Source organism: Nycticebus coucang, chromosome 3, assembly GCF_027406575.1.
Source record: "Nycticebus coucang isolate mNycCou1 chromosome 3, mNycCou1.pri, whole genome shotgun sequence".
NCBI classification, from domain to species: Eukaryota; Metazoa; Chordata; class Mammalia; order Primates; family Lorisidae; genus Nycticebus; species Nycticebus coucang.
In genome coordinates, this window is record NC_069782.1 from 51,237,234 (window position 1) to 51,264,595 (window position 27,362).

At 43.7% G+C, this 27,362-nt stretch overlaps 1 protein-coding gene across 3 annotated transcripts in view; it reads right to left on the reverse strand.

The window, feature by feature from the left end:
• The window catches only part of LGR5 (leucine rich repeat containing G protein-coupled receptor 5), a 159,288-nt gene that overhangs the window by 20,471 nt on the left and 111,455 nt on the right, over nt 1-27,362 (reverse strand). For all 3 annotated transcript variants that reach the window (XM_053586671.1, XM_053586672.1, XM_053586670.1), the window contains 5 exons: nt 25,562-25,633; nt 10,298-10,513; nt 8,025-8,096; nt 5,030-5,098; nt 3,876-3,947 (listed from right to left, as the gene is read on the reverse strand). In XM_053586671.1, coding sequence (XP_053442646.1) covers nt 3,876-3,947; nt 5,030-5,098; nt 8,025-8,096; nt 10,298-10,513; nt 25,562-25,633 — 501 coding nt within the window. The remainder of the gene's footprint in view (nt 1-3,875; nt 3,948-5,029; nt 5,099-8,024; nt 8,097-10,297; nt 10,514-25,561; nt 25,634-27,362) is intronic.

A 27,362-nucleotide genomic window follows, 5' to 3' on the forward strand; every position in this document is an offset into this window, starting at 1 on the left:
TACTTTCTATTTGACAAAGCACTTCCATATACGTAGCTCAACTGATCCATGCAACGTTATGAGAGCCACCGTATAGATCAGCGGTTCTCAACCTGTGGGTAGCAACCCACAGGAACTGTATTAAAGGCTCATGGCATTAGGAAGGTTGAGAACCACTGGTATAGATACAAGCAGTCCCTGGGTTACAAACAAGACAGATTCTGTAAATTTGTTCTTAAGTCGAATTAGTATGTAAGTTGGAAGAGCTGCATTCACCTATTACCTGGAAAGCCTCTGCTTGTAAGTGCGAGTTGTACATGAAGTCAGGTATTGGTAACTCGGGGACTGCCTGTACTATTTTCTTCATTTTGGGGCAAGGAGATCGAGGCTCAGAGACTTTGGCAAGCTCATCACCTCCCAAAGCCTTAATTCTCTAATTCGCTAAACTGAGATAATACTACTTAGTTGTGCGGTTTCCCTAAGAAATAAAAAAGCCAATGCATGTGTAACATCTGGTTCAGAACTTGAGATGTGTTTTTTTCCCGACAAACCTCCGTCTTCTGCCCTACCCTCTGAGCTCTTCTTTGCCCTTGGGATTACTCAATAAGAGAAGGAGCTGGAGCTGGAATACAAGCCTTATGATTTAAATATGAAGCTTTCCTCATCATATCACATCAGCCCTGAGCTACACTACACGCTTTATGTTTTACCTGTTTTCACATCCAGGCATCTGGGCCAGTGTGGACACACAAGCTGTGTGCACCAGCACAAATTCCACACAGACACTCAAGGAGCTTTAGGGGCTCTGGAGGGAGCTCTCTCATATGCTGGGGGGAGACTGAAGGAGGAAATGTCTTGAAACAACATTTGAAAAGAGCTTTCTTCTGTAGGCATAGCCTGGGCCCTGGCTGGTCAGGTTTATGACCTAGGGCAGCGGTTCTCAACCTGTGGGTTGAGACCTACAGGAACTGTATTAAAGGGCCACGGCACCTGAGAGGTCAGTTGAGAACTACTGACCTAGGGGAACTGAGGAGAGCTTTGGGGAACTGGTGGGGAGGGTTGGCTTAGGCCATACTTTGGAGAAGTGTCAGTGTCAGGGTAAACATTTGCATTTGATGTAAATCTCACAGCAAGAGGGTGAAGAGATGAGAGGGATGCTGCTCTTCCTGGGTGACCCTGCTCTTCCTGGGTGGTGACCCTGCTCTTCCTGGGAGGGGACCCTCCTCTTCCTGGGTGATGACCCTGCTTTTCCTGGGAGGGGACCCTGCTCTTCCTGGGTGGTGACCCTGCTCTTCCTGGGAAGGGACCCTGCTCTTCCTGGGAGGTGACCCTGCTCTTCTTGGGTGATGACCCTGCTCTTCCTGGGAGGGGACCCTGCTCTTCCTGGGAGGTGACCCTGGTCTTCCTGAGTGGTGACCCTGCTCTTCCTGGGTGGTGACCCTGCTCTTCCTGGGAGGGGACCCTGCTCTTCCTGGGAGGGGACCCTCCTCTTCCTGGGTGGTGACCCTGCTCTTCCTGGGAGGGGACCCTGCTCTTCCTGGGAGGTGACCCTGCTCTTCTTGGGTGATGACCCTGCTCTTCCTGGGAGGGGACCCTGCTCTTCCTGGGTAGTGACCCTGCTCTTCCTGGGAGGGGACCCTGCTCTTCCTGGGAGGTGACCTTGCTCTTCCTGGGTGGTGACCCTGTTCTTCCTAGGAGGGGACCCTGGTCTTCCTAGGTGGTGACCCTGCTCTTCCTGGGTGGTGACCTTGCTCTTCCTGGGTGGTGACCCTGTTCTTCCTGGGAGGGGACCCTGGTCTTCCTAGGTGGTGACCCTGCTCTTCCTGGGTGGTGACCCTGCTCTTCCTGGGAGGGGACCCTGGTCTTCCTAGGTGGTGACCCTGCTCTTCTTGGGTGGTGACCCTGCTCTTCCTGGGAGGGGACCCTGCTCTTCCTGGGAGGGGACCCTGCTCTTCCTGGGAGGTGACCCTGGTCTTCCTGAGTGGTGACCCTGCTCTTCCTGGGAGGGGACCCTGCTCTTCCTGGGAGGTGACCCTGGTCTTCCTGAGTGGTGACCCTGCTCTTCCTGGGAGGGGACCCTGCTCTTCCTGGGAGGTGACCCTGGTCTTCCTGAGTGGTGACCCTGCTCTTCCTAGGTGGTGACCCTGCTCTTCTTGGGTGGTGACCCTGCTCTTCCTGGGAGGGGACCCTGCTCTTCCTGGGAGGGGACCCTGCTCTTCCTGGGAGGTGACCCTGGTCTTCCTGAGTGGTGACCCTGCTCTTCCTGGGTGGTGACCCTGCTCTTCCTGGGAGGGGACCCTGGTCTTCCTGGATGGTGACCCTGCTCTTCCTGGGAGGGGACCCTGCTCTTCCTGGGGGGGGGCCCTGGTCTTCCTGGGAGGTGACCCTGGTCTTCCTGGGAGGGGACCCTGGTCTTCTTGGGAGGTGACCCTGATCTTCTTGAGTGGTGACCCTGCTCTTCCTGGGAGGGGATCCTGCCAACATGAAGGGAAGGGCATTAGCCTCATCTAGATTGGTGAAAATCCAGAAGTAACAGCTACCAGAGAGGCTGTGCCACTTGGATAAGAAGAGAATGTGGCAGGATGGAGACTGAACATGGGGAGCATTCACAGAAAAGGGGGTCCTCTGAGGGGGCTGGTGGTGGCAAGAGGTGGAAACAGATTCATGAGCAAGGACAGGGTGGTCCACACTGTTAAAGAGTGGGTAGAGGCACCAATAAACGGGGGTGGGGGGGTCTGGTAGCTCTCAGGGGTATTAGCATATCAAAAGAGAGATTAAAAAGCAGTTCAGGGGCTGCAGAAAGTGGAGCCACAGTGCAGCGTGCCAGCCACTTGACACGCAGATACTCTCCAATGAGGACTGGCGTTTACTATCCATACCCTTAAAACCTTTAGTTTGTCAAAATATTGCCAGAACATTTCAGAAACGATGAATAGTTCTTTTTCCTCTTCCAGTTGTCAGTGCTAATTGGGACCCCAGCTTATTTGTGACAGATGCCACACAGTTCAAGAAAGCCTTTCAATCGAGTTGGCACAGGACCAACAAGAAGTGCCCTGGAGTCATGTTCAGCAGTTGCTTTTACTGTTCTCAGTATTGGAGACCTTTCACCCATGACCCAAGGCCAGCATTGTACCCCGAACTTGCCTTGGACAAGTGTCTTTTAACTAAGGGCCACCCTAATACGTACACATTTTCATCTTCCTATATATCTATATATCATCAATCTTGTGTCCGTTCTAAATGTGAAACATAAAATTAGTTACATGTAGTTGGTAGCTATTAAGCCATTTTTATTCTTTTATGGCATATAAATCCTTAGTATACACCTTTCTAGAACATATGTGCCCTTCTAGAATTGCAAACTAGTTTGTAAAATGTGACTCAATGCTTGGGCTTGATAATAAATGGAAATAGAAACTTCGCATAAAACAGTATAAAACCTCTACCATCCATGTAGGCTGGGTTATTGCTATAAACACCTTTGTTTGTATATAATATTTGTGTTTCTATACTTATGTCCAAGTTCTAAATGATTATGTGGCTTTGACATTAATGCTCTAAAAATCAATTTTATTCCATAGAAGACAGATAATCAAAAGCATTTTATGAAAATATTGTGAAATGAGATAAGGCATCTGAAGATACTAAGCATAATTCATTGCACATCAGATCCTAAAAAAATCAGCATGTTTTATATTATTTCTGATATATTTTTATATTATTTTATATTAGTTCAGTTAAAACCTGGAAAACACATCCATATACACCTTTCTGTATAAATTCTTATATCGAGATAAGACTCAGGCAAATATAGAATATTCATTTCATTATATTTTAATGTGCCATATACACTATCTTTTAGGATGGAAAAATCAAAACGCATTATGGAAACTTACATTGTGATCAGAGAAGGGTTGCCTACAAATGCTTTCTCAGGTATTGATCTGATATTGTTGCTATGAAATCCTCTAGAAAGAGAAAAAAACAATTTACAGAATATCATGCATGAGGTAGAATTATTCAAAAGTTTCTTTCACCCCCATGGCACTAATCAGCACCTTTAGTAACCAGAGAGCAAGGTTAAATTCCTCTCTGCATCTTGAAACGTATATGCCTTTATTTACTCTCTAGGAAAAGAAAAATCACAAGCTGTCCTCTTGAAAGAGTAATAAAGAATCGGAACATTCTAACTGCACTTCATGGAAACTTAAAATCTAGTGTCATAAAAATAAAATCCATCTATTAATATTCAATAGAGCATCACCATACACACAGCCTGAGAGAGTGGAACCATCTCAGCAGAGAGGATTATGATCACTCCTCAGGACCCCATTTGAAACCAGGAGGAGAGAAAATTGATTTAAGCTGCAGTAAAGCAGAGATTTCTTATGAGGACAAGATTTCCCAACTCAAAGGAAGGTGCCCCTGCTCAGAGAGCCTGTAGTAAGAAAATGATTCTCAGCTGTTGATGTGAACATTGTCTGAATGGCAGAGGAGAAGACTTAATATTCTTCGGCTCTGATCTGGGCCTGTGGCTGCGTGAGCAGGGCCTCCTGACCAGTGAAGACGGCCCCGTTACATGTGGGTTTTGACTGTGTGCCCTGTGTCGGTCAGCTCTCAATGGCAATATGTTTGCTAGGCACATACAGTTGTAGTCATCTAGTTCTAGACTCACCTGGAAATGTTCAGATTTTTAGAAATGCTCAGCAAATAACTAAATTTCATTATAGTTCTACTACAAATCTTATAAATATATAAATGTTGGGGGAGTATGCATGGCTTAGGAAAAGAGAAAAGCATATGGCTTATAGAAATACATACATACATACATATTGAATATACATAATATGGAGAGCCATCATAAGCAAAAAATATCACCTCTGATACTGTGGTGACAGAATCAGTTAATAAATATTGTAAGTGCACTTAACAATTATTTGTATAACTTTAAACTTTTTTTAGCAAATCTTTTCATGTATAATAATTATGCATTTTAAAATAGATTCGCAAAGAATAAAGTTGTCCCATTTAAACTGTCCTAAGTACTTACAGTTCTTTAAGGTTGGAGAGTGTCCTAATTGCAGTGGGAAATTCATCAAGGTTATTGTAATTTAAATCTCTGTAAATGAGTAAATAGGATTTTCAGCTTTTCGTTTAGAAATTCACAAATACGATATTTACAAGGAAAGTTAACATGTTATTCCAATGGACCTGCATCGCTGATGCAAGTTCTTGGTCCTGTTCTTTATGCAGAGATTTTCCTGCCTTTCTGACAACGAACATTCCATAAGTATCTTCATTAAAAGGGTCATTAGGGGCAGCGCCTGTGGCTCAAGGAGTAGGGCGCCGGTCCCATATGCTGGAGGTGGCAGGTTCAAACCCAGCCCCGGCCAAAAACCAAAAAAAAAAAAAAAAAAAGGGTCATTAGGCTGATCTGGAGACATTTCAGACTCAAGGCTCAATGGCAGTAGGGCATTTAAAAAAGGGAGGGAACAGTAAGCAGCCTTAACTTCAAGTCAAGGGATGCTCAGCAGGTGTTGACAGCTTCTGACTCAGGTCCCTGGAACCGCTCTCTTGCTCTCTTCTCGGAGCTCCTGGACACCTCTTTTCTTTCTTTCTTTCTTTCTTTCTTTTTTTTTGAGACAGAGCCTCAAGCTGTCACCCTGGGCTCCAGCAATTCTCCTGCCTCCGCCTCCCAAGTAGCTGGGACTACATGTGCCCGCCACAATGCCCGGCTATTTTTGGGTTGCAGCCATCATTGTTGTTTGACAGGCCCAGGCTGGATTTGAACCCGCCAGCTCAGGTGTATGTGGCTGGCGCCTTAGCTGCTTGAGCCACAGGCGCGGAGCCATGCCTCCTTTCTTGTTTCCTCCTTCACCCTGTTGGAGACAGGACATCTTGGAGGACTGCTTTGTCCCTGACTCCCATAAAGTGCCCAAGATCCTGCCCAACCCGAGCTCCAGGATGAGCTCTGCTTCTGGAGAAGCTTATACAGGGCACTCTCAGGAAGGACAACTGGTCTCGACTTTCCTCAGGGTCACAAATGATGCAGATCAGAAGGAAGCTATTTTCCTTGATGGGTGCAGGAAACCTCTATTATCCCTCATGTACAGAGATGAAATGGCCAGTCTCAAGTCTTTAGTTTCTCTCTCTGTTATGATACAACTTACTCACAAGGATTTTATAGACTTATCCCACCTTGTGTCTGCATCTTCCTACAGAGTAATTGCCCCCAGTCTCTGGGAATGGCAGACTTCCCAGATGACGCACGAAAACCTTTTGGTCAAGCAATCAGATGTGGTTAGAAGCTCCTCTGTGGAGAAGCATTGCTATTTAATCTTAAGAGACAGATAATTTGAGTTAAACATGAATCAAGATTTCTACTTGTCTGGCACAAACCATCCTTAAGCTATACTGCAGGCAGGAAACGCTTGTCTTTTGTGGACATAAATTTTCTTCCTGTTTGTAAATCTCTCCAGATGCTCGGTTTTGATTAAATGAGGAGTGGGCCCTTATAAATTACTTGGATTTCTAGTGAGGGTAGGAAAGGCTGGGAATAACGAATTTACTTATCCTCTGTAGCCCTGGGCATGATGGGGGGGAGGGGAGACAGTAAGGCACACATGAATTTTGCCGTGAAATGTTTTCTTCTATATGCGATCCCCGGTCCTAATCCCAAACACAGAGGAAAATGAAGGACTGTGGAAATACCCATCGAAGCCCATCTTGAGTTTTGCTCCTGTTGTCAAAAGGTGATTTTGATCGCTCCGATTCCCCCTCCCAGCCCTGTGTAAACAGGAGAGAAGGTCCAATTCTTCCTAGCAGCATGATGGGAACAGCTTGCTTATGCTATCAAGTTGATGTCAAGGTCCTGCCTGGACTAAGTCCATCTTTGGCACCTAAGAGGAGACACAGAGTGATTTAAACCCTGAAAAAAGAGCTTTCAGTGCTCACTATCTGCAAGATCACCAGTAACAGGTGTTCCTTAGGACATCAGTGGACCTCTAGACCTGGTTAGAAGCTAAACTGACCAGCTACAAATTGCTAAGCTCTGTGTGCAAATGAACAGTGGATTCATGAGAAGTGGCCGCTGGTCCTCGCCTTCTGCAGCTTGGTTACAGCCAGCATTGGAGGCCCAGCGCCAAGTGTGGTTGATTGCACTTGAGTATTAAAAACGTGGGGCTCAGAAGGGGGCATGGCTGTCAGCCCGCTCTTTATTACACCTTTCTCATTCAGCCACAAGGGCAATAAAGGACACTCCTTCCCTGGGAGCAGTCTGGGCCCTGCTGTGGCACACGACACCCTCACCTTGGTGCTGGGAGACAGTATAGAATATGGTCGACTGGCTGGACCCTGTTTTTACTATAAGTGCCAGTTAGGAGCTACATTTTTGACCTAGTCTTTGGAAGAAGCATTTAGCGGTAAAAATCTATTTCAGAATCGGACTAGAGAAGGAAGCAAATCTCAACTCTGCCACTGTTTATGTGGGTGGAATAACCTGATCTCACCAGAGCCCGGAACAAGAGTCACGGCTCTAGGTTGCGTCTGACCACAGATATGCTCAGTAGATGGTAATTATTATGGCTTTTTAGTCTTATGTGTTGCTTTAGGGTGAAACTTCACTGTTTCCCAGTGAGTCACCTGTTCACTTTGGAGTGAAGACTCCGGCTCTGGCCTGGTCTGCACCCTGTCATTCAGCAGGGAGGACAGGGCTCAGAAGCAGTGAGTCTGAGTGACAACTGACCCTGACAGAGAACACACAGCCCTAAGCAAACTGTCTCTGCTCAGCAGAGAACATCTCATTTAACTTGCAATGACTGCAATTTATTTCTCTTATTAGATTAAAATAAAATCTCAGCTTTCTTGTTGAGCTCCATGGGGGCTGTGTGCATGCCCACCGTTAAGATAAAGCCACTGTAAGTGTCTGTGTAAAGCTCAGGCAATTAACCAACCAAACAGCAAGCTTGGCTTTATGGCTATTTCAATTCCTTCAGAATATTCATGAAAACACTGATAAAAGGGAAACAAACAGAAGGTCAACTCACAGAGTCTCTAGGCTGTGGAGCCCATCAAAGCATTTCTTTCCCAGGGAGTGGATTCTATTGTTATGGAGATGTCTGCAAGAGAACATTAGGGACAGTCAGGGAGGTGCACGGCCCACAGGCACCACATTTTGACTGCTTAAATCCAAAGGAACTTATACTAAAGAATGCACTTTGTATAATAAATGAACATCAGATTTTAAAAAGGCTATATTCTCCATTCACTCATATCACAGATGATTCTGTATGATAGAATTAAAAGAAAGTCATAATTTTACTGTTTGGGTTTGGGATATCAGGTTGTGTATAAAAATTTAATCAACACAAATGATATAAGTAAATGCAGGTTTTCCAGCGTATTTTTCCAGCTCGCGTTGTTCAGCTTGGCTTTGAGACGCAGGATGTTAAGCAGAGATATTAACCATTGAGACGGGGAGGTTAAAGGGAAGGTCCTAGGTGTGCTACACACATTTTCTATTAGTGTTGAGGGCATATAATGGCCGCGTCCCAGCGTGGGGCCACAGGTCAACAGGAAACAACCATTTTAGCCACAGGGAATGGTGATCAGATTTTTTGGCTGCGCAAGGAGATTAGTTATCTTGACACAGTATTAATGTGTATAACATCCTCCTTAGCTCGCTCAACTGGTAAGTCAGGTCAGAACTAGCGAGAACACCTGAGTGTATAAACTGAAAACTGGACCCACTCCCAAAGGGATTTTGAAGAACAGGTTTAAGGAGGGCAGGGTGAAAAAGAATAGCTGGATGAGTCTTTGTAAATCTATTTCCTCTAGTGGAGGAAGAAAATTGAAGCACACGCTCAGCTTCTGGTGGGTCAGTGGTGTCATCTTTATATGAGAAATTCAGTATAGAAATTTGTTAATATCACCAAAAAATTTATTTTGCTTTCAGACTAGGATTTTTGCTCTAACAAATACATTTTCATTTAGGTGAGATCTATGTGACATTCACGGAAGATCTTCTATATGCAGTATAAAAAGGAAGGGATTGAGGAGAACCCGAGAAGATGAATGTTTGTCTGTCCTCAAAGGTGTGCATCCTGCAGTGCAAAAGACGGACTGTAATGAAGCGGCACGGTGGGTGAGTGAAGCCAGAGGTGGGTCTGGGATGGGCATGAAGCAATGGGAGAAATGCTGAGACGACGCTTTCCTCCTCGACCGGCGATTATGTTCCTTCCATAAGTGGAGCAATATTGCTACTTTCTTAGCAAAGAAGACTGGTTATGTTTCAAACTATTACTTTCTGAAATCATCTTGACTTCTTCAAATAATAAAGTATAGACAAATTAGGGGAGAAATAGTTGTGCAAATGCATAACTCACTGTCAGGGGTTTGTTTTTACTTTTCTTTCCTTGGTAAGGGTTCGAGAAGTTGCACTCTGGGAGGCTGAGGTGAGTGGATCACTTGCGCTCAGGAGTTTGAGACCAGCCTGAGCAAGGGTGAGACCCTGTTGCTACTAAAAATAGAAAAACAAGATGGTCATTGTGGCAGACACTTGTAGTCCCAGATACTCAGGAGGCTGAGCTCAGGAGTTTGAGGTTGCTGTGAGCTATGAGGCCATAGTGCTCTACTAAGGAGGACAGAGTAATACTCTGTTTCAAAAGAAAAAAAAAGTTCTTTTTTTTGAGAGAGAGCCTCAAGCTGTTGTCTGGGTAGAGTGCCATGGCATCACAGCTCACAGCAACCTCAAACTCCTGGGCTCAAGTGATTCTCCTGCCTCCGCCTCCCAAGTAGCTGGGACTACAGGTGCCTGCCACAACGCCCGGCTATTTTTTGTTGCAGCTGTCATTGTTGTCTGGCGGGCGGGGCTGGATTTGAACCTGCCAGATCAGGTGTATGTGGCTGGCGCCTGAGCCACTTGAGCCACAGGTACCAAGCCCAAAAAGAAGTTCTTATGAATAAATAATAAGAAGAGCATCTTTCAATTTGACCAGAATTATCATTTGTTATAAAAAATATGGAATTTTTGTTCACTTAGGTTACTTACTGTACTAATTATGCAATGTGGTGATACAATAGGCTCTCCTAAGGCAGAGGTCACATTTTATCATCTTTGTACACCAGGGTGCCTGGCACATAGCAGGTGCTCACTACATGTTAAGTCGCTTACACAAATGTAACATTTATAAGTGGCTGGGGGTTGTTTCCTCCCTTGAAATAGCCCATTCATGCTTTGAAGGGCCAGCGATTTTAAGGCCAAGGTCTTATAATAAACTTGGAAACTGTTAAAAGAGATAGTAAAATCAATAAAACTTACAGAACGACCAGGCTGGAGAGGTTTCCAAAGGCATAGTCTGGTATGTGGTGTATTTTGTTCAGGGCCAAGGTCATGGCCTGCAATGCTGATAAACTTCTGAAAGCCTGGAAGGGGATTTCTGTCAAAGCGTTGTCATCCAGCCACAGATGCCTCAGGGAATGCAGGCCGGTGAAGCAGCCGGGGGGCACGTAGCTGATGTGGTTGGCATCCAGACGCCTGTGGGAGGAAGAAAGTAAGAATGGACAGGAAGGCCAAACCCAGGCGGAGGGCAGATGCTCAGGAAGAGTCTCATGTCTGCAGTTATTTTGATGTCACCCTGGGTAGAGTACCGTGGTATCATCATAGCTCACTGCAACCTCCAACTCATGGGCTCAAGTGATCCCTTTGCCTCAGCCTTCCTAGGAGCTGGGAATGTAGGTGCCCATAACAATGTCCAGCTAGTTTTTCTATTTTTAGTAGAGAGAGAGTCTCACTGTTACTTAGGCTAGTTTCAAACTCCTCAGCTCCAGGACTCCCCTGCCTCGGCCTCCCAAAGAGCTGGGATTACAGGATTGAACCCCCGTGCTTGGCGGCCATCTCCAGCTTTCTGTTCTCCTGATAAGCTCTCCTTCTCACTCACGGGAGAGGAGCAGCACCTCTGCTACTTAGGTCCTGGCTCTCACATTCCACGGTGCTGTGACTGTCCTCCAGTCTTGTTTGTACCCACTTCCATGCACGGAGCTGTGAAGTTTCCGTGTGACAATCCCTTCTCTTTCCTTTCCATCAGGTAGACACGCTTGTCCTCCCGCCTACCCCAGGCCAAATGAATGTCTTTGTTTTCCTGGACTGTCCTGAACACACTAATCATACTGTTCTACTGGTTTGCTCAGTAAGCTCTGGGAAAGGTTATTTCCATATTTAAAGGAACTGAATACTTTTTAAAGAACTTCTGAGAGACCTGCCTCAGGGAGCGTGGAGGCAGCCTCCCCTTCTCCTCCTTGTACAGTGCCCCCGAAGCCTCAAAGCTGCTGGCAGATTTTTGTTTTTCTGATATTTTGTTTTTCTAACCATTTCCATTGGCAGATTTTTGTTTTTCTGATATTTTAAATGAATAACAACATTAACAGGCCAGGGATGGTGATATGGTGGCTCACTCCTGTAATCCTAGCACTTTAGGAGACCAAGGCGGGAGACTGTTTGAGCCCCGGGGTTGGAGGCTGCAGTGAGCTGTCATCTTGCCACTGCGCTTCAGTCTGGGTGAAAGAGACCTTGACTTAGAAAAACAAACAAACAACCCACCACCTTGCCAGATTTGCTTTTGCTTCCTTTTCCCACATTTCGTTCCTCCACTCCGTCTTTAAATGGGGAAATACGTCTAAAAATACTCCTGGTTAATGAGCTGTTGCAGCCGCAGGGCCAGCAGAGGGAGTGCAGCAATTGATTTTACCTCCTTCCAGCATGAACAGGGGCCTTAATGAAAATGCCCTAACTTTTCTTATGAAAGTGACAAAACCCACGCAGCTTGCACATTTCTGTCAGGTGCATGGATGATAGAACCACCACTGTCACTCAGGCTGCAGCTTCCGACAGCCCTCCCATCTGTCTTTCAGACGCTCATGTTTGCATGTTCAAACCCAGATTTAAAAAAATCAAAGAAAGGTTGCATTTTAAGCAGTTCAAGAATTAGGAACTAGGATTAGAAATCACGAGTGGATTTTGAAAAATGTTTTTGGAAGCATTTAAGACTAAGCAGATGGAGGAAGCACACCAGGATTCCCAAATAATCCCCTGAAAACCAAAGTGAAACAATTTAGAATTAGAATTCTCTGTCGGTAGGGAGCGGCTTCCTCTACTCTGGTTGTCCTCTGGGTCTTACTTCTACTGACCGGGAACAAGTGATGCCTTAAGGGCCCTGGGCTAAGTTTGGATAATAAGTGAGATAAAAGTTACTTGGGACAAATTTTAAGAGAAGGATGTCATAGCCTGTCCCCAATTACATATCTAATGGGATGCCTGTCACTGGGGCGATGGAAACACAGCCGCCACACTTCTCCAGGTTCTGTCAACAAACAGACCAGAAGTATTCAGGAAAACCCAACACCATCTCTGTCCTTTCTCCAGCAACAACGTTCTTGGCCTCTGTTCACTGAAGGCATAATTTCGTCAGAGGAGAATGAGGAGGGGAATGTTTTTGTTTGACTAAAAGTAAAGCACATATTTGCAAACACTTCTTAACTCTTGAGTTGACTAAAGAAGGGAGACTTTATAATATGAGCATCATGTTTTAAGCTGACCTATTGTGTAATGATTGCCAGTGCTCATGCGTTGAAACTGTAAGTGGCTTCTAAAAAGTCTTGAAAATGACAAATGTTAATGTTCAGTGCAAATGTTGAGGTACATTTACGGAAAAGGCTTCCTCAGCGTCTCATCAGAGGGTTGTCTTCTTTTTTTTGGTAGAGACAGAATCTCACTTTATCACCCTTGGTAGAGTGCCGTGGCGTCACACAGCTCACAGCAACCTCCAACCCCTGGGCTTAGGCGATTCTCTTGCCTCAGCCTCCAGAGTAGCTGGGACCACAGGCATCTGCCACAACGCCCAGCTATTTTTTTTTTTTTGTTGTTGTTGTAGTTTGGCTGGGGCTGGGTTTGAACCCACCATCCTCAGTATATGGGGTCGGCGGCCTACCCACTGAGCCACAGGCGCCACCCAGAGGCTTGTCTTTTTTGGCATTTCAAGTTGCTACCAAAGTTTCTGCCGTGTCTTGAAGTGACCCTGCGATCAGTTCCCAGTGTTATTAAGTCCTTTTCTCTGGACAGGTATCATTTAGGAATCACGTTATTTTTCCCCCCCCGCAAGAAAAAAAGGCTGTAGTCTGACCTCCATACTGTTATCTTACACCACTTTGCTATCTGAAATGAAATGAGTAAGACAGAATAATTAGTTCTTCAGAGTCTTAACACTCCAAATACTAATATTTCCAAGCCTAAAACTCAAAAACACAGGCCATCAGATGTTCTGAGTACAGCATTAAAATGTCTCTGTACTAGAAAATTTCTTCATTTAAGAAGCTCTCAATATGGTGGCTCACATCTATAATTTTAGCATTCTGGGAGGCTGAGGCAGGTGGATTGCTTGAGCTTAGGAGTTTGAGACCAGTCTGAGGAAAAGTGAGACCTCATCTCTATTAAAAATAGAAAAACCAGCTGGACATTGTGGTGGTAGGCACCTACAGGCACTACTTGGGAGGCTGAGGCAAGAGAATCACTTGAGCCCAAGAGTTTGAGGTTGCTGTGAGCTATGACACCAGGGCACTCTACCCAGGGTGACAGAATCAGACTCTGACTCAAAAAAAACACAGCTCTCAATAAATTATATCCTTCTAAATCGGTGGTTCTCAACCTTTCTAATGCCGCAGTCCTCTAATACAGTTCCTGTGGGTTGCGACTCACAGGTTGAGAACTGCTGTAACTAAATTCTGTGTTTTACAGTCCATGTTTACCTGGCTTCAGTGGCCCAAACTGAGAGAGACATGTTGTTTACACTTGAAGGCGTTAGCTAATTTAATTCCCCCCTCCAGCTTCATAAAGGTATAGCTGCTAAATAAAAATCACATGTACTTATGATGTACAATGTGATATTTTGATATATGTATACTTTGCAAAATGATTAAATCAAGCTAATTAACATATCCATCACTTCATATACTTATCATTTTTTTATAGTGAAAACATTTAAGATCTAATCTCTCAGCAATTTTCAAGTATATAATACATCATTATTAACTGGAGTCACCATGCTGTACAATAGATCTTCAGAATTTATTCATTCTGTCTAACTGGAACTTTATATCCTTTAACCAACATCTCCTCATCCAACGCCCAGCCCCGCCCTCACCCTGTGGGAGCCGCCATTCTACTCTCTGCTCCCCTATCTGATTAAATCTTAATGGATGATCCCAAACAAGGCCAAACCTGGGGATGGAATTAATTATCCAGTCACTCACAGGTGGGTCTTACGGAACAAGGTTAATACTGTGGACAAAGAAGCTGACAGGGCACAAATTGTGCCTATTCCATGAGTAAACAAAGAGTTCATGGTCTGTCAGTCTGGTCTTTTCAGGCAGCTGAAATAGTCTACTCACATGCTTGGGAAATGCAATATTTAAGCAGTGGGGTATAAAATAAACATCATTATGCAGTACAAGAAAACACATACATGTGAAATATGGTTCAATAATAGACATTGTCAGGAGCAAAATAAAAAACATACCACATTATACAGCTCCATGTTTCTTTGCTATTTCTGTTTTGGGCAAGTGTGTGTGTGTGTGTGTGTGCGCGCGTGTGCACACGCGTAGGCCCCTCACTACCTGGGAATGAATGCAGACATGTGGGATGGGAAGTAGCAGGTTGAAGCTGACTGTGGAAGCTGTGTGGCCATGGCCAAGTCCACAGACCTCAGGACTCCTCTCTATCTTATAGGGCTGCTTTATGCTTTAAGAAAATGATGCAATAGGGCTTTCTAAATATAAAGATCACCTTAAAGGTTTTAAACATTATTATCTGAAGCTGATTAATAACTTTTTTTGCCTTTTGATCATTAAAACCATTCAGAAAAACAGAGGCAAACTTGTATTTTGCTTAAGCACAAGTTTGTTATAATGAAGGCTAGATTGTCAGTGAATTTCAATTCTGAGAAATGTAGGCTATTTCTTTTAACTCTCATAATAGAAATAATGAAGAGGTATCTGTGATTAGGCCGATTAGAAGACACCCTTACTTTCAGCCTTTAGTGTTATTGCTATGCGTACAGGTGTATATATGTAGACACACACACACACACACACACACACAATTAACAGGGCAAGTAGCTTTGTTCCTGATATATTACTGAATATATTTTCATTCTGGAGGCAAAGAAGCAGCAATGATGGATAGACAATACGTTCTCAGAGAAAGTTTTCAGAAATGATGTTGGCATTAAAGCATCTATCAAAATCATGACAGAGGTGGCCCATCACCTACAGTTATGCACAGTAAGAGAAAACACTTTAATAATAGGAGTGACCTTGCTTTCATTCAGACAAACAAACTCGCTTATTATGATCTTGAAATGCTGTCTGGAAAATGATCACTACATGGGAAGCAGCACCCACATTTCATGCTCCTTTTGGTGGGGTCCGTTAGTTATAATTTGTGGTAAAATCATACATAAAACAAACATTACCCTGCTTCTTACATTATCTGCAGCATCTACATGATGTGTGCCTGGTAAACTAGGAGAATTAGGATGCAAATTCAAGAGATGCATCACTTATCAATTCTAAGATTTGGGGACATATGATTTACCTCTCTGTGGGTCAACTGCAGAATCACAACAAGTCACAAAATTGCTGTGGGGATTTAAAGAGAAAATGGATGTGGACCAGTAAAGCAATTTGCAAATGATTGGCTTTACTGTTTGAGGAAAACTGTCACATCTAGGGCGCGGTATCATTTTTTTTTCCATCTGAATGTCTCTTTTATTCTTTCTGAAGTTTCTTATGCCTTTGTAATTTTATCTAAGAGATTGCCATTTTTTGGTCATATAAAGTGGCAGAACCGCTGCTTCTCTGCTCACTGCACACCCCTTACTGGTGTGGGGTGTCCTCTGCTGCAGCGTTTGATTAGCGCTATAGCAAGATTTTCGTCACAGAGAAAAGAAGGTATACATCTTCTGTGATAGGTCAGCCAAAGGATAGCTGAGGTCCAAAATCCTGACACAGCATCTATAGTTCTAGCTACTTGGGAGGCTGAGGGGGGAGGATCACTTAAACCCATGACTTTGGGGTTAAAGTGACCTGTAATGGTGTCACTGCTCTCCAGGGTGGGTGATCGACTGATGCTACCTCTAAAAACGTTTTTAAAAATTAAAAAAGATTTTCTTTCTAATATCATTATGTATAAAGGGTTAAATATGCAAATTTTCCTTTTTTTTTTTTTTTTTGCAGTTTTTGGCCAGGGCCGGGTTTGAACCCGCTACCTCTGGCATATGGGGCTGGCGCCCTACTCCTTTGAACCACAGGTGCCGCCCCAAATTTTCTCTTTTAAACGAGACATTTTACCAATCTCTTCTATACTCCCAAAAGGAATTTTCAGCTTATAAATGACATTATTGTAGGGATTAGGGCATTTATGAGGTCACTTCTGCTGCTGTTCCAGAAAATGGCCCTTTATAGGCATCTTGTATATAATAGTTTGTCAATGTATCACACAAACTTGTATCTTTGTTTGAGAATGTCTTTGATGAGCCATTAACACAAGGAAGAAAGCATTGGACAAAAGATAAGCCATTGATCTCGGATAATTCCATATCTGAGATGACTGTAACCATGTCAATTATTAACATGGATAACGTGAAAAAAGAAAGCTAAAAGTGAGAAGAAGGTTGCAGCTGCATGGTACGGCTTGTGGGGACTCTTACAATAAACAGAACCACATGGCAATGCATTTCCTCGTCTGACATTGCTGTATTATGTTTGGGTGGCCCTTTCCCCATAAGTTTTAAAGAAGTGACTCCCTCTCTTATACAGCACATACACTTGTACATTTTGTGAGATAATTTTGAGCAAGTCAGGAATAGACAAGAACCTCCAGAGATTTTGTTCATTTATACATCTTAAGAAATAAAAGCATTCTCAACTCATACTTTGCTTTTTCAATATAGTGAAAATCATGTAATTCCAAGTCTGCATATAATATAGCAAAGTATGTAAGCTTTTTTTTGTCATGATGAAATATGATTGCTTTGAAATTTTATTGCACTGGAATCAGTGGATTGTTAGAGCTGAGTTTGTCACAAGATCATTGTAGTAATACTGTCAGGGTACAATTTTGTCTATGTGGACTCTTGTAGATTGAATTCATGGTGATTTCTGTAAGTAACAGAATAACATCAGTTGCTTTTGTTGTTGCGGCTGTTCTTAAATATTTATGGAGTGATCACAGTGTGGGATGCCATGTTAACATCTAGGAGGACGTTCATCACATGAATTCATACAAATAGCGTGACTGTTGACACGGGACTTTCTGCTTCTGTTTTTCTATACTCCACTTTATTTACTGGTTAACTTAATGTGATCACCAGGAAGAAAATCTTTGCTTTACATTTACCTCTGAAAAGAAAAACAAATATTCCCACCTCTCCAGCTTAAGGAGAGGGAAAGCCTACATGTCCACTGAAGTGTAATAACTTAGAGACAACTGAGCTGTCTTGACCAGGAGCAAGATGAAAAGTGTCTAAAGGAGCCAACCCTCATCTCTCTGGTTTTGTTGAGGAGTGTAAGACTCTCATGAGAAATATACAGTATTGGGCAGCGCCTGTGGCTCAGTGGGTAGGGCGCCAGCTCCATACACTGAGGGTGGAGGGTTTGAACCCGGCCCCAGCCAAACTGCAACAAAAAATAGCTGGGCACTGTGGCGGGTGCCTGTAGTCCCAGCTACTTGGGAGGCTGAGGCAAGAGAATCGCCTAAGCCCAGGAGTTCGAGGTTGCTATGAGCTGTGACACCACAGCACTCTACTGAGGGTGATAAAGTGAAACTCTGTCTCAAAAAAAAAAAAAGAAAGAAATATACAGTATTTTAAAGTCAAATTACATTAAATGGTTCGTCTTCCCAGAGGTCACCACCACTGTGAATTTTGTGACAAGGAGATGATCTAAAGTAACATGAACAGTAATTTCCTCAGTTTATTTTTCCATAGAAAATAAAGAACCTCTTTTTGTTGGGGACACCAGTAGTCTTTCAGGGTTTGAAATTTGTGGGTCATTTTTCAGTCTTCCATTGCCTCCCAGCCCATCATTCACCAAGTTCTCTCCATTTTATCTTCACCTCTGAGACACTCCATTTCCACTGTCTGGATAATTCTCATAATTATCTCTTCACACTTGCATTTCTGCAACAGCCTCTGAGCTGGTCCTTTTGCTTTTGATCTCTTATCTCTTCAGTTAATACCAGAGGTTGCTGCTCGATTAATCTTCTTAAAGTTGCCTCTATGTCATTCCTCTCTTGGGACTCTGCAGTTCTTCCCCATTACTGTTGCTTTCAAACCCAAACTTTCCATTCTGATTCAAGGCTCTCCATCCATCTTATCTGGCTAAACTTTACTCTTATGTCTTTCTCTGTCCCAGTCAAGTCTGTTTTCTGGGTCTTTCCCACAGTAATTCTGGATCTGTGTTCATGAGTATTTCCTACCCCTACCATCTGCCTATCCAAATCTCATCAACCTTCTAAGACTTAATATCATAGTTCTTCCTGAACCCTAATATGAAGGAATGGGAAAACTAATTCTGGAAGATTTATTAAATCTCAAGTCCCTGCAGGAACCACTGGGTCCAACTCTCAGCCCTGGAAAAGCATGTGGGAAAGTTGGGATACAGAGAATTCGGAGCCTGAGAGACGAATGAATTGCAGGCACAGTCACTCTAGGGGAGAGACAGCTGAGCAGCTGTCTAGAGCCACATGGAAAGTTTGAGGCACGAGTTTGGTCTAACAAGTATTTCCTGAGTGCTTTCTTTGTCCTAGGTACTACAGATCTGGAGTGTGACAGGTGGACTTGTTCCCTTCCAAAGGGTAGTCTGACAAATAAATCATTACAATGAAGTTCTAAGAAAGGCGTGGTAGGGGAGACTAACCTAGATTTTACTTTTCCTGGTTCAGATCTGGATTTCAAACTAAGTGACATCTCTACTTAGTTGTTCCTCCTCTAACACACGTGCCCAAGACCAGATCCACTGTCCCACAGACTCTCAGAACACACGAAGTCTCCGACCAGTGTCTCCTGACTCAGTGATGGGTTTTACTAAGCAGAAGGTTGTATACCGGAAACTTAGAAATTGTTCTTTTTTTTTTTTTTTGAGACAGAGTCTCACTTTGTCACCCTTGGTAGAGAGCACTGTGGTATCATAGCTCACAGCAACCTCAAACTCTTGGGCTCAAGTGATCCTCTTGCCTCAGCCTCCCTAGTAGCTGGGACCACAGGCGCTTGCTACAATACCCGACTATTTTTAGAGACAGGGTCTTGCTCTGGCTTAGGCCATCCACTCGCCTTGGCCTCCCAGAGTGCAGGCATGAGCCACTGCACCCACCCTTGGAAACCATTCTTGGCACCTCTTTCTCTTTCATTACTAAACACCAGTCATTTCATCTTTTAATATTTCTCAAATCCATCTCCCTCTATTCACTGTCCCCTGCCCCTACCCTGGCAAAGTACCTCTTTCTCTCCTAGATGATTTCAATGACACAATCTGGTGGCCACCTCCTCCTGCTTAAAACTGAGTCCAGTGGATTCCCATTGCTTCTACCATAAGGACTGAAATCCTCCACGGGCTCCAATGCTTCCAGGTGGCCTGGCCCCGCTGTCGTCCTAGGCTCCTCCTGCTGCAGCTGCACTGACCTTGTCCTTGTCCCTTGATGCACTGGCCAGGAGCTGTACCCGTGGTCCTCTCTGCCTGGGACGTTCTCCATGGTCTTTGTTTAGTCAGCTCTTACCTTTGCAATAGGGGAGAGGTCTCCCAGTTATCACCTATAATTTCCCCCTCAGGAAAGTGGAGACAATTCCTGCCTCCTTGGTAATGAAGGATCAGACAACCAAATGCATAGAGAAATACTCCAGGAAGGCTGGCAGGCAGGACTGTGTTTCTGTCAGGCCTTCTTCTCTCATCTCTCTGCCGGGGATCCTCCCAGGGAGGCAAGGTGATGTGGGAGGATAAAGTGAAGGGGAAGGTTCTAGAATCTGACAGACTAGAGTTCTCATCTCAGAATCACCTCTAGCCTGACTCTGTTGCAAGTCATCTGATGCTGGGAAGGTCAGCTGACCTCTCAGAGTTTTTGATTCCTTCTTACTAGGGAAGGGGTAATCACAGCTCCCACCCCCTGAGGCTGTTGGGAGGGTGATACAGGTAAAAGTGCTTAATAAATATTTGCAACTGCTGCTCTTAGAATCATGGCGTTCCACCAGTTCCACATTCCAATTTCGTCTTGCAATGTTCTCATTCTCTACCGCTTTCTTTATGCGTCTTTCCACTATCATCACAGACCCCACTTATCCTGAAAAGGGGTGAACACGTATGTGACTCTGAGGACCACGCGCTGATTGTAGCTCTCTCTTCTTGCTGTGTAGAAAGGGCTTTGCCTCTGAAAATAATCTCCCTCTAATAGTTAAATTGGGGGCGAGGGAGGGAAAAACTTCTCTCCACAAGGATTCCCTGGCTGCTGACTTCCACATGGAGCCATGACACGGACTCTTCCCTGTGCAGGAGACAAACTCTTTGGCCTCTCAAACTTCTACATCCACCTCCGTCCCAATATCTACTGAATATGTGGGCACTTTGGGGAAGAAACAAAACAAACACAGACCGCAGTGCTTCTTTAATCGTGACTTCTCTTTCTGGAGACCATTTTAGTGGAGGGAATAACGTTACCAAATCTAAAGCCACTGTGTTTTATAACCTCTTAGATCCTTTACTCTTACCCTCTTGGTTCCTCCCCTTCCCTTCATTTGTCTGCTTAAACCTCCTTGTCTTCTGTTGCTTCCTTTCCTGTCTGTATCCTGGTCTGAAACGCAAGAGGCTCCTGGATTTTAATAGAAGAAAACGGCTCCTGGTTCTAAGTGCTGACTGCTCTGCACGGTGAGCCCACTCCTTTCTTCTCTTCTATTGCTCTTTCCCTTTTTTTCCCCACTGTATTTCTTTTCTCTTCTCTTTTTTGACTACAATCAGCAGAAAACTTTGAAGAGTCCATGTGAAGTTATGACATATCACAGGGCACAGTGGTGGGTCTTGTAGCCCTGAAGATGGTATCACAGTAAGATCGGCTGCCAGCTGGGGGCGTGACACAATTATAAGAGGGACTTTTTTTGACAAATGCAATCAGTGTAACCTAACTCTTTGTACCCTCAATGAATTCCAGACAATTAAAAAAAAATTAAAAAATCAGGTGCCAGCTAAGAATTATACATTATTTTTGGGTTGTAAAATATATTCTTATCCTCTGAAGATGAATATTAGCTAATTGGAGACTAGATAATAATAAACATATGTTTAATTTCTCCTTTCATCATCTATTCCACCTATTATCTTTGTGATTGTGCACATTCCACAGTCAGCTTCACTGGTGCAGACATGGGATAAACACAACACGCATTGAAAAATACTCTGGTTACCTGGACAACCATGATAGGTCTTTGGTCATCTGAACTTCACGATGACAGTGAATTGCTCGAAATTCATCAACAACCATCACAAATGAAGCAATGATTTTTTTCTTTTTTTTAACAATGATTTTTTAACAGATTGATTTTTTTTTTTTGAGACAGAGTCTCACTATGTCGTCTTGGCAGGCCCAGGTGGGGTTCAAACCCACCAGCCCCGGTGCATGTGGCTGGCGCTCTAACCACTGAACCAAGGGCGCCAAGCCTAGATTGATTTCTTTATTGTTGTTACAGAGGTGTGAAGGCACGGGAGGCTTAAGTTTCGAGTTTCCATCAAACCACTGTAATCTAACCCCAGACCTGAAATGTCTCTAATGGCAAAAGTTTCTTGGTGAAATATAAACTCACTGTGAATTCTGATTACATTTCTTATTCCCTTCCAAAAAGCAGAAAGGAAATTATGTTATATTTGATTACATTACAAAAAATCCAATGGGTGTCTGGGCAGCCATTGCCATGTCAGAAGCCAAATGTGCTCACAGCACAGCAGTGTGTTCTGGGCTGCAGGGCTCTGGCTGGTAGGCCTGAGCTCTGGTTCTTTAGCTGAGCAATCCATTAGCATTGAGAGGGTTAAAAGTGCACAGATATACCTAGGTGTTTTCTTTATGAACAAAACAAAATGTCTTTTGTATATGTGGAATAAATGGAAAATTACATCCCTGGAAACATGAGTACAGTTTTGTTTCTTCCTCATAGGAATGTTACCAATTTTCAATATATCAAGTTTCTTAAATTTTATTCAATGAAGCCAAGGCTATATAGGTGGAGCAAAGAATGCAAATGGTTTATTTCAGTAGTTCTCAGCCATTTTTTGGTTTGTAGACCACTTTGTGGGTGTAATAGAACACTACAAACGTGAACTTCTTAAATGCGCTTCGTACACACATCACCTAGGATGATGTTCAAATGGAGAGTCTTATTAAATAAGACGGAGCTGAGGCCAGACGTCTGCATGTGTCAGGAGATTCTGGTCCATGGGCCACATCCGAACAGAGGGTGACAGGGCAGTGGCCTCTTAATGTTATCTGTCCTAGGTGATCAGTAGAATTAAGGGGCAGATGTGAGCTGTTTTCAATGAAACACAGGGCAGTGCCTGACTTTTCTACTCTAAGTACATAATTTGCTCATATGAGAATGCAAAATATGGACTTTCTTATTATTTAAAGTTTGTAAAGAGTTTGGGAGAATAGTTGGTAGATCAGAAGGACTGCTGCAGGATGCCAGTTTTCCTAATTTTCACTTTAGGAAAGGCTTAACTCTACAGTTAGGCCGGCCAGAAAACACTGGTGCTTGGGTCCTATCTTCAGAGAGGCGGATTCTAACTGTTCTGGGCTGCAGCCTGGACTTTAGGCCTCTCCACATGGCTCTTACTTGTGGCCAACACTGAGAAGCCCCATTGTGGAAGTTGTCAGGCCAGGCATCCTGAGGGGCAAGGAGCACGCAAACCCTGTGGAATACAGAGTGCTTCTCAGAGAGTGAATGCATAATGCAAAGAAAGTAATGAAGTGGAGAAAAATAGAGCGAATTCAAGAGGGAGAAAATAAAAAAGAGAAGCCATGCAGAAAAAAATGCTAAGTGCAGAGTCAGGGCTGACTCTCATCTGAGAAGAGATAGACAACTGGACGGAGAGGTTGTCCTGGGTGTCGGACACGTATGTGAGACACAGTCCCACCCTTGGCATCACTCTTCTCCGTAACAGATGCACACATGGCCTGGGACATGAGGACAGCGTGTGTTAGGAACGCATGTTTGTAATGACCATTAAACTCGAAACTAATGCTTTTATTTTTTGAACTGCTTAATGAAATACTTTAAATATTTTAGTAAGACTTCAGAGGGCTCACTGTACCCTCAATCTCCAGTCCAGCCCAGTCTCACCCAAAGTGAGATTCTCCTTCAGCTGGTACAGCAGCATACCAGTGTGGGTGGTGAAGCCTGTCTTTATTAAGCTTTTGGATGACTCTTAATTCTAGTATCAAAGCAGCATGGAAAATATCAGTGAGAAAAAGTGGTATGCTGGTGCATGCTGCCAGCACTCACAGCCACATGGGTGTGTCACACGCTGCCAGCACTCACAGCCATATGGGTCTGTCACACGCTGCCAGCACTCAGCAGCCACACGGGTCTGTCTGTCCTCTGGGCAGAGAGACCGCGGCAATACAGCACAGCCGGCTGATACAAGCGTGTGAACTGGGGGTGGGCGACCTATCTCAGATGCTTCGGTCTGGATGTACTAAGTGTCAAACTAGAAAGTTAGCCCTTGACCTTTTCACAGGGCACACATATTTATGATGTTTCAAAACATAATTCTTCCTGTGAACTAAAAACCAAATGCAAGAGACACCTGGTGAACAGTCAATATGGACTGTGAGAAACTAAATCTGAACACCTTTATCAGAGAGGCAACACCCACTCGTAATGAACAAAAGATTCATGGTTTTTCTCTTCCTCAAAGAGTCCGTGCTGTTTGTGCTCTGTTTGTGATCTGCTTTCAGCTGATAGTGGCTTTTGGTTACAAACTCTTATCCTTCTATCTACTGCCTGCCTTGCAGCTGTTCTGAAGTTCCTACTGGCCACGGCCATTATCTTGATTTCAGTATAGCCCCCAGACCCCAGAGCCCTTACACAGAGGACGGAGTGGAGGCTGTTTGGCTCCCCCGGCTGCTGCTCCTCCCTTCAGGTAAAGGTTTGTGCAACCAAGGAGGAGCTACACCGTCATGTCATTAGGGAGCTTCTGGAAATGTGACAGACCCACCCCAGGCCACAAAGGAGCCCTTGTGGGTTTGTTTATCTACAGGCTGGTGAAACCTAGGAAGTCACTTTGACTGGGGTAAAAGGCTTAAAACGATCTCAAGCACAGATTTTCTTTCATTAAAAAAAAAGATCAAAGGACAGAAAGTATCATCTTCAAATCTCATGGTCGTCCTTCTCTTGTGTCACCTCAGTAAAAGGCACTTGGCAAACTATGTGTAATTACTAACCCATGGATTCTTCACAGCAATTGTCAACTAGCAGCTGTGATATTTATTTGCCTTTTTTTAAATGAATTTCTCTCTCATCCTTCAAGGCCAGAAACCAGCATCTTGTTTGACAGAGGAGGACCTCCGGTGTAAGTAAAATTAAAGCATATATCACACACGTGTATACTGGACAATGTATCGTAAACACACACATTCTGATGAGAGGAATATTTACTGGAAAAAAATAGCAGCATTGACTTGCCAAGTAATCATCGCAACCACTTGCTTATAACTCAAGTTCCAAAACATCTCATCAGTGAGAATGTTCCTCTTGTGAGGAACTGTTCATTTTTATTTATTCAGAGGTTTTAAACCAGGGCGTATGTGGGGTGGTGGAAGACTCCTGATGGGACATAAGCACCAACCCCGATGTGTTTGCACGTGTATGTGTATGGCTTGTGAATCTACCATACGTGTGTATCTGGGAGCTCGTCTATTACCGTGTTTGCACGCCTGTGTGTAGTGACAGGGAAGCTCTTGGATTTTAGGCAACTGCGGGAGATGTCCAGGGCTTCAGGGTCTATCAGTACATCCTAGTCTTCTGCCTCGATCATCCCTGATGCATACACAGGACTTAACAATTAAGTCTTTATTTAATTCTGAAAAACTTGGTCACAAGGCAGCTCAGACAATCTAAAAACAGAATAAGTATGAAGATGCCAAGAATTCTAGATTATGGCATCCGTTTTTCTAGGTACGAGGAAAGCATGATTTCTGATTTAAATTCAGGAACAAGAATAGAATAGAGAAATAAATGTAGGACAAGATCCTGAAAGTGGAGCTTTTGACTGCAGGTGTATTAAGTCTCTGCCTTGAAACCCCAAACTCCAGCGCTTGTCTCTTTCATCCATATTTGCTTAATGAGGATGTGGGGAATTTTCGGTCTAATAGACTCTCACTCAGTTTACTTAGGTATGACCCCCAGGCGAGGAAGGCACACAAAATGGTCACTGGGACATTTCAATGCTCCTTCCTCAATTGCTCTTAAACACATTTTGCAATTTCTTGTATACTCACAGGGACTGAAGGCTTCCCAGATTCTGTAGAGCTTCTGTGGGCACCTGTCTCAGCTGGTTATTCTGCAGCATGCTGCAGGGTAAAAGAAAGAAAATCTTTAAAGAAAGATGTCAGGAAAACTGTGGAGCATCTGACAATTTTGATTTTTGGGGAGCTTAAATTCCTCAGGGGAACACAGATAATTAAAAATAGAGGAATACATAACAGGAGACAAGTGGCAAATATTATGGATAAAAACCAAAGCATGGATTAGGGAGAGCTGGTAACACGGGGACAGATTTTTATTTTAAATGTGGTCAGGGAAGGTCTCTCTGAAAAGGTGATATTTAAGTAGGCACCAGAATGAAGTCAGGGAGCAAATCATGGTGAACAGTGAACATCTGGGAAGAATTCCTGAGGAAGAGGGAAGAGCAGTTGCAAAGGAATGGAGGCTGGAGAGAGCAGCAAGGAAGCAGTCGTGACTGGGGAGGAATGAGCGAGGGACAGAGGCCAGGAGATGGCCCAACGCTACCTCGAGAGGACTTGGCAGGACACAAGACCTTATTTTAAATGTAACAAGAAACCCCTGTTGAAAGGTTTAAGTAGAGAAATGACATGCTCTTACATGTTTTTAAGGGATCATTCTCGTGACCACACAGATGAGACAGAATGGAAATAAGGATAACAGCAGGAAACTATAAAAGATCTTTCTGCTTGTGCATGGCCATATATTTTTTTAAAATTTCAGGTTTATTTGAGGGTACAAAGAAATAGGTTACACTGTTTGCATTTGTTAGGTAGAGTCCCTTTTATAATTGTGTCCCACTCCCAAGAGGTGTGCCAGACACCCTAACATTGTGCCCATTAAGTGGGAGCCACCCATCCCCTTCTCCTTCCCTTCCCCCATCTTGAATTGATTTGAGTTTTTCTCTTATGTGGGTGTGTATCACTTTGCTGGTTTTCTATTAGTATTGAATACATTGGATTATTGCTTCTCCATTCTTGTGATACTTTACTGAGAAGAATGTGTTTCAACTTCATCCAGGTTAATACAAAAGATGTAAAGTCTCCATCTTTTTTACAGCTGAATAGTATTCCACAGTGTACATATACCACAGCTTGTTAATCCAGTCCTAAGTTGGTGGGCATTCAGCTTGTTTCCATGTTTTGGCGATTGTAAATTGATCTGTGATAAGTAATACTGTGCAAATGGCCTGATGATAAAATGATTTTTTTTTCTTTTGGGTAGATGTGTAGTAATGGGATTGCAGGATCAAATGGGAGGATTCTAATTTGAGTTCTTTGATATTTCTTTTCAAAGATGTTGTATTAGTTTTTGGTCCCACCCACAGTGTGAAAGTGATTCCTTCTCTCCACATCCACGCCAGCATCTGCAACTTTGAGACTTTGTGATGTGGGCTATTCTCACTGGGGTTAGGTGTTATCTCAGGGTGGTTTTTATTTGCATTTCTCTGATGATTAGGGAAGATAAGCATTTTTTTCATGTTTGTTAGCCATTTGTCTGTCTCCCTCAGAGAAGGTTTTGGTCACATCTCTTGCCCAGAGGTAGATGGTATTGTTTGCTCTTTTTTGTTGTTGTTGTTGATTGATTTGAGTTCTCTGTAGATTCTAGTTATCAAACCTTTGTCAGATTCATACTATGTAAATACCTATTCCCATTCTGAAAACTGTCTTTTTGCTTTAATTGTGTCCTTAGCTGTGCAGAAGCATTTAGACTTAATTAGGTCTCATTTGTTAATTTTTGTCATTGTTGTGATGGCCGCTGAAGTCCTCTTCATAAAATCTTTCCCCAGGCTGCATC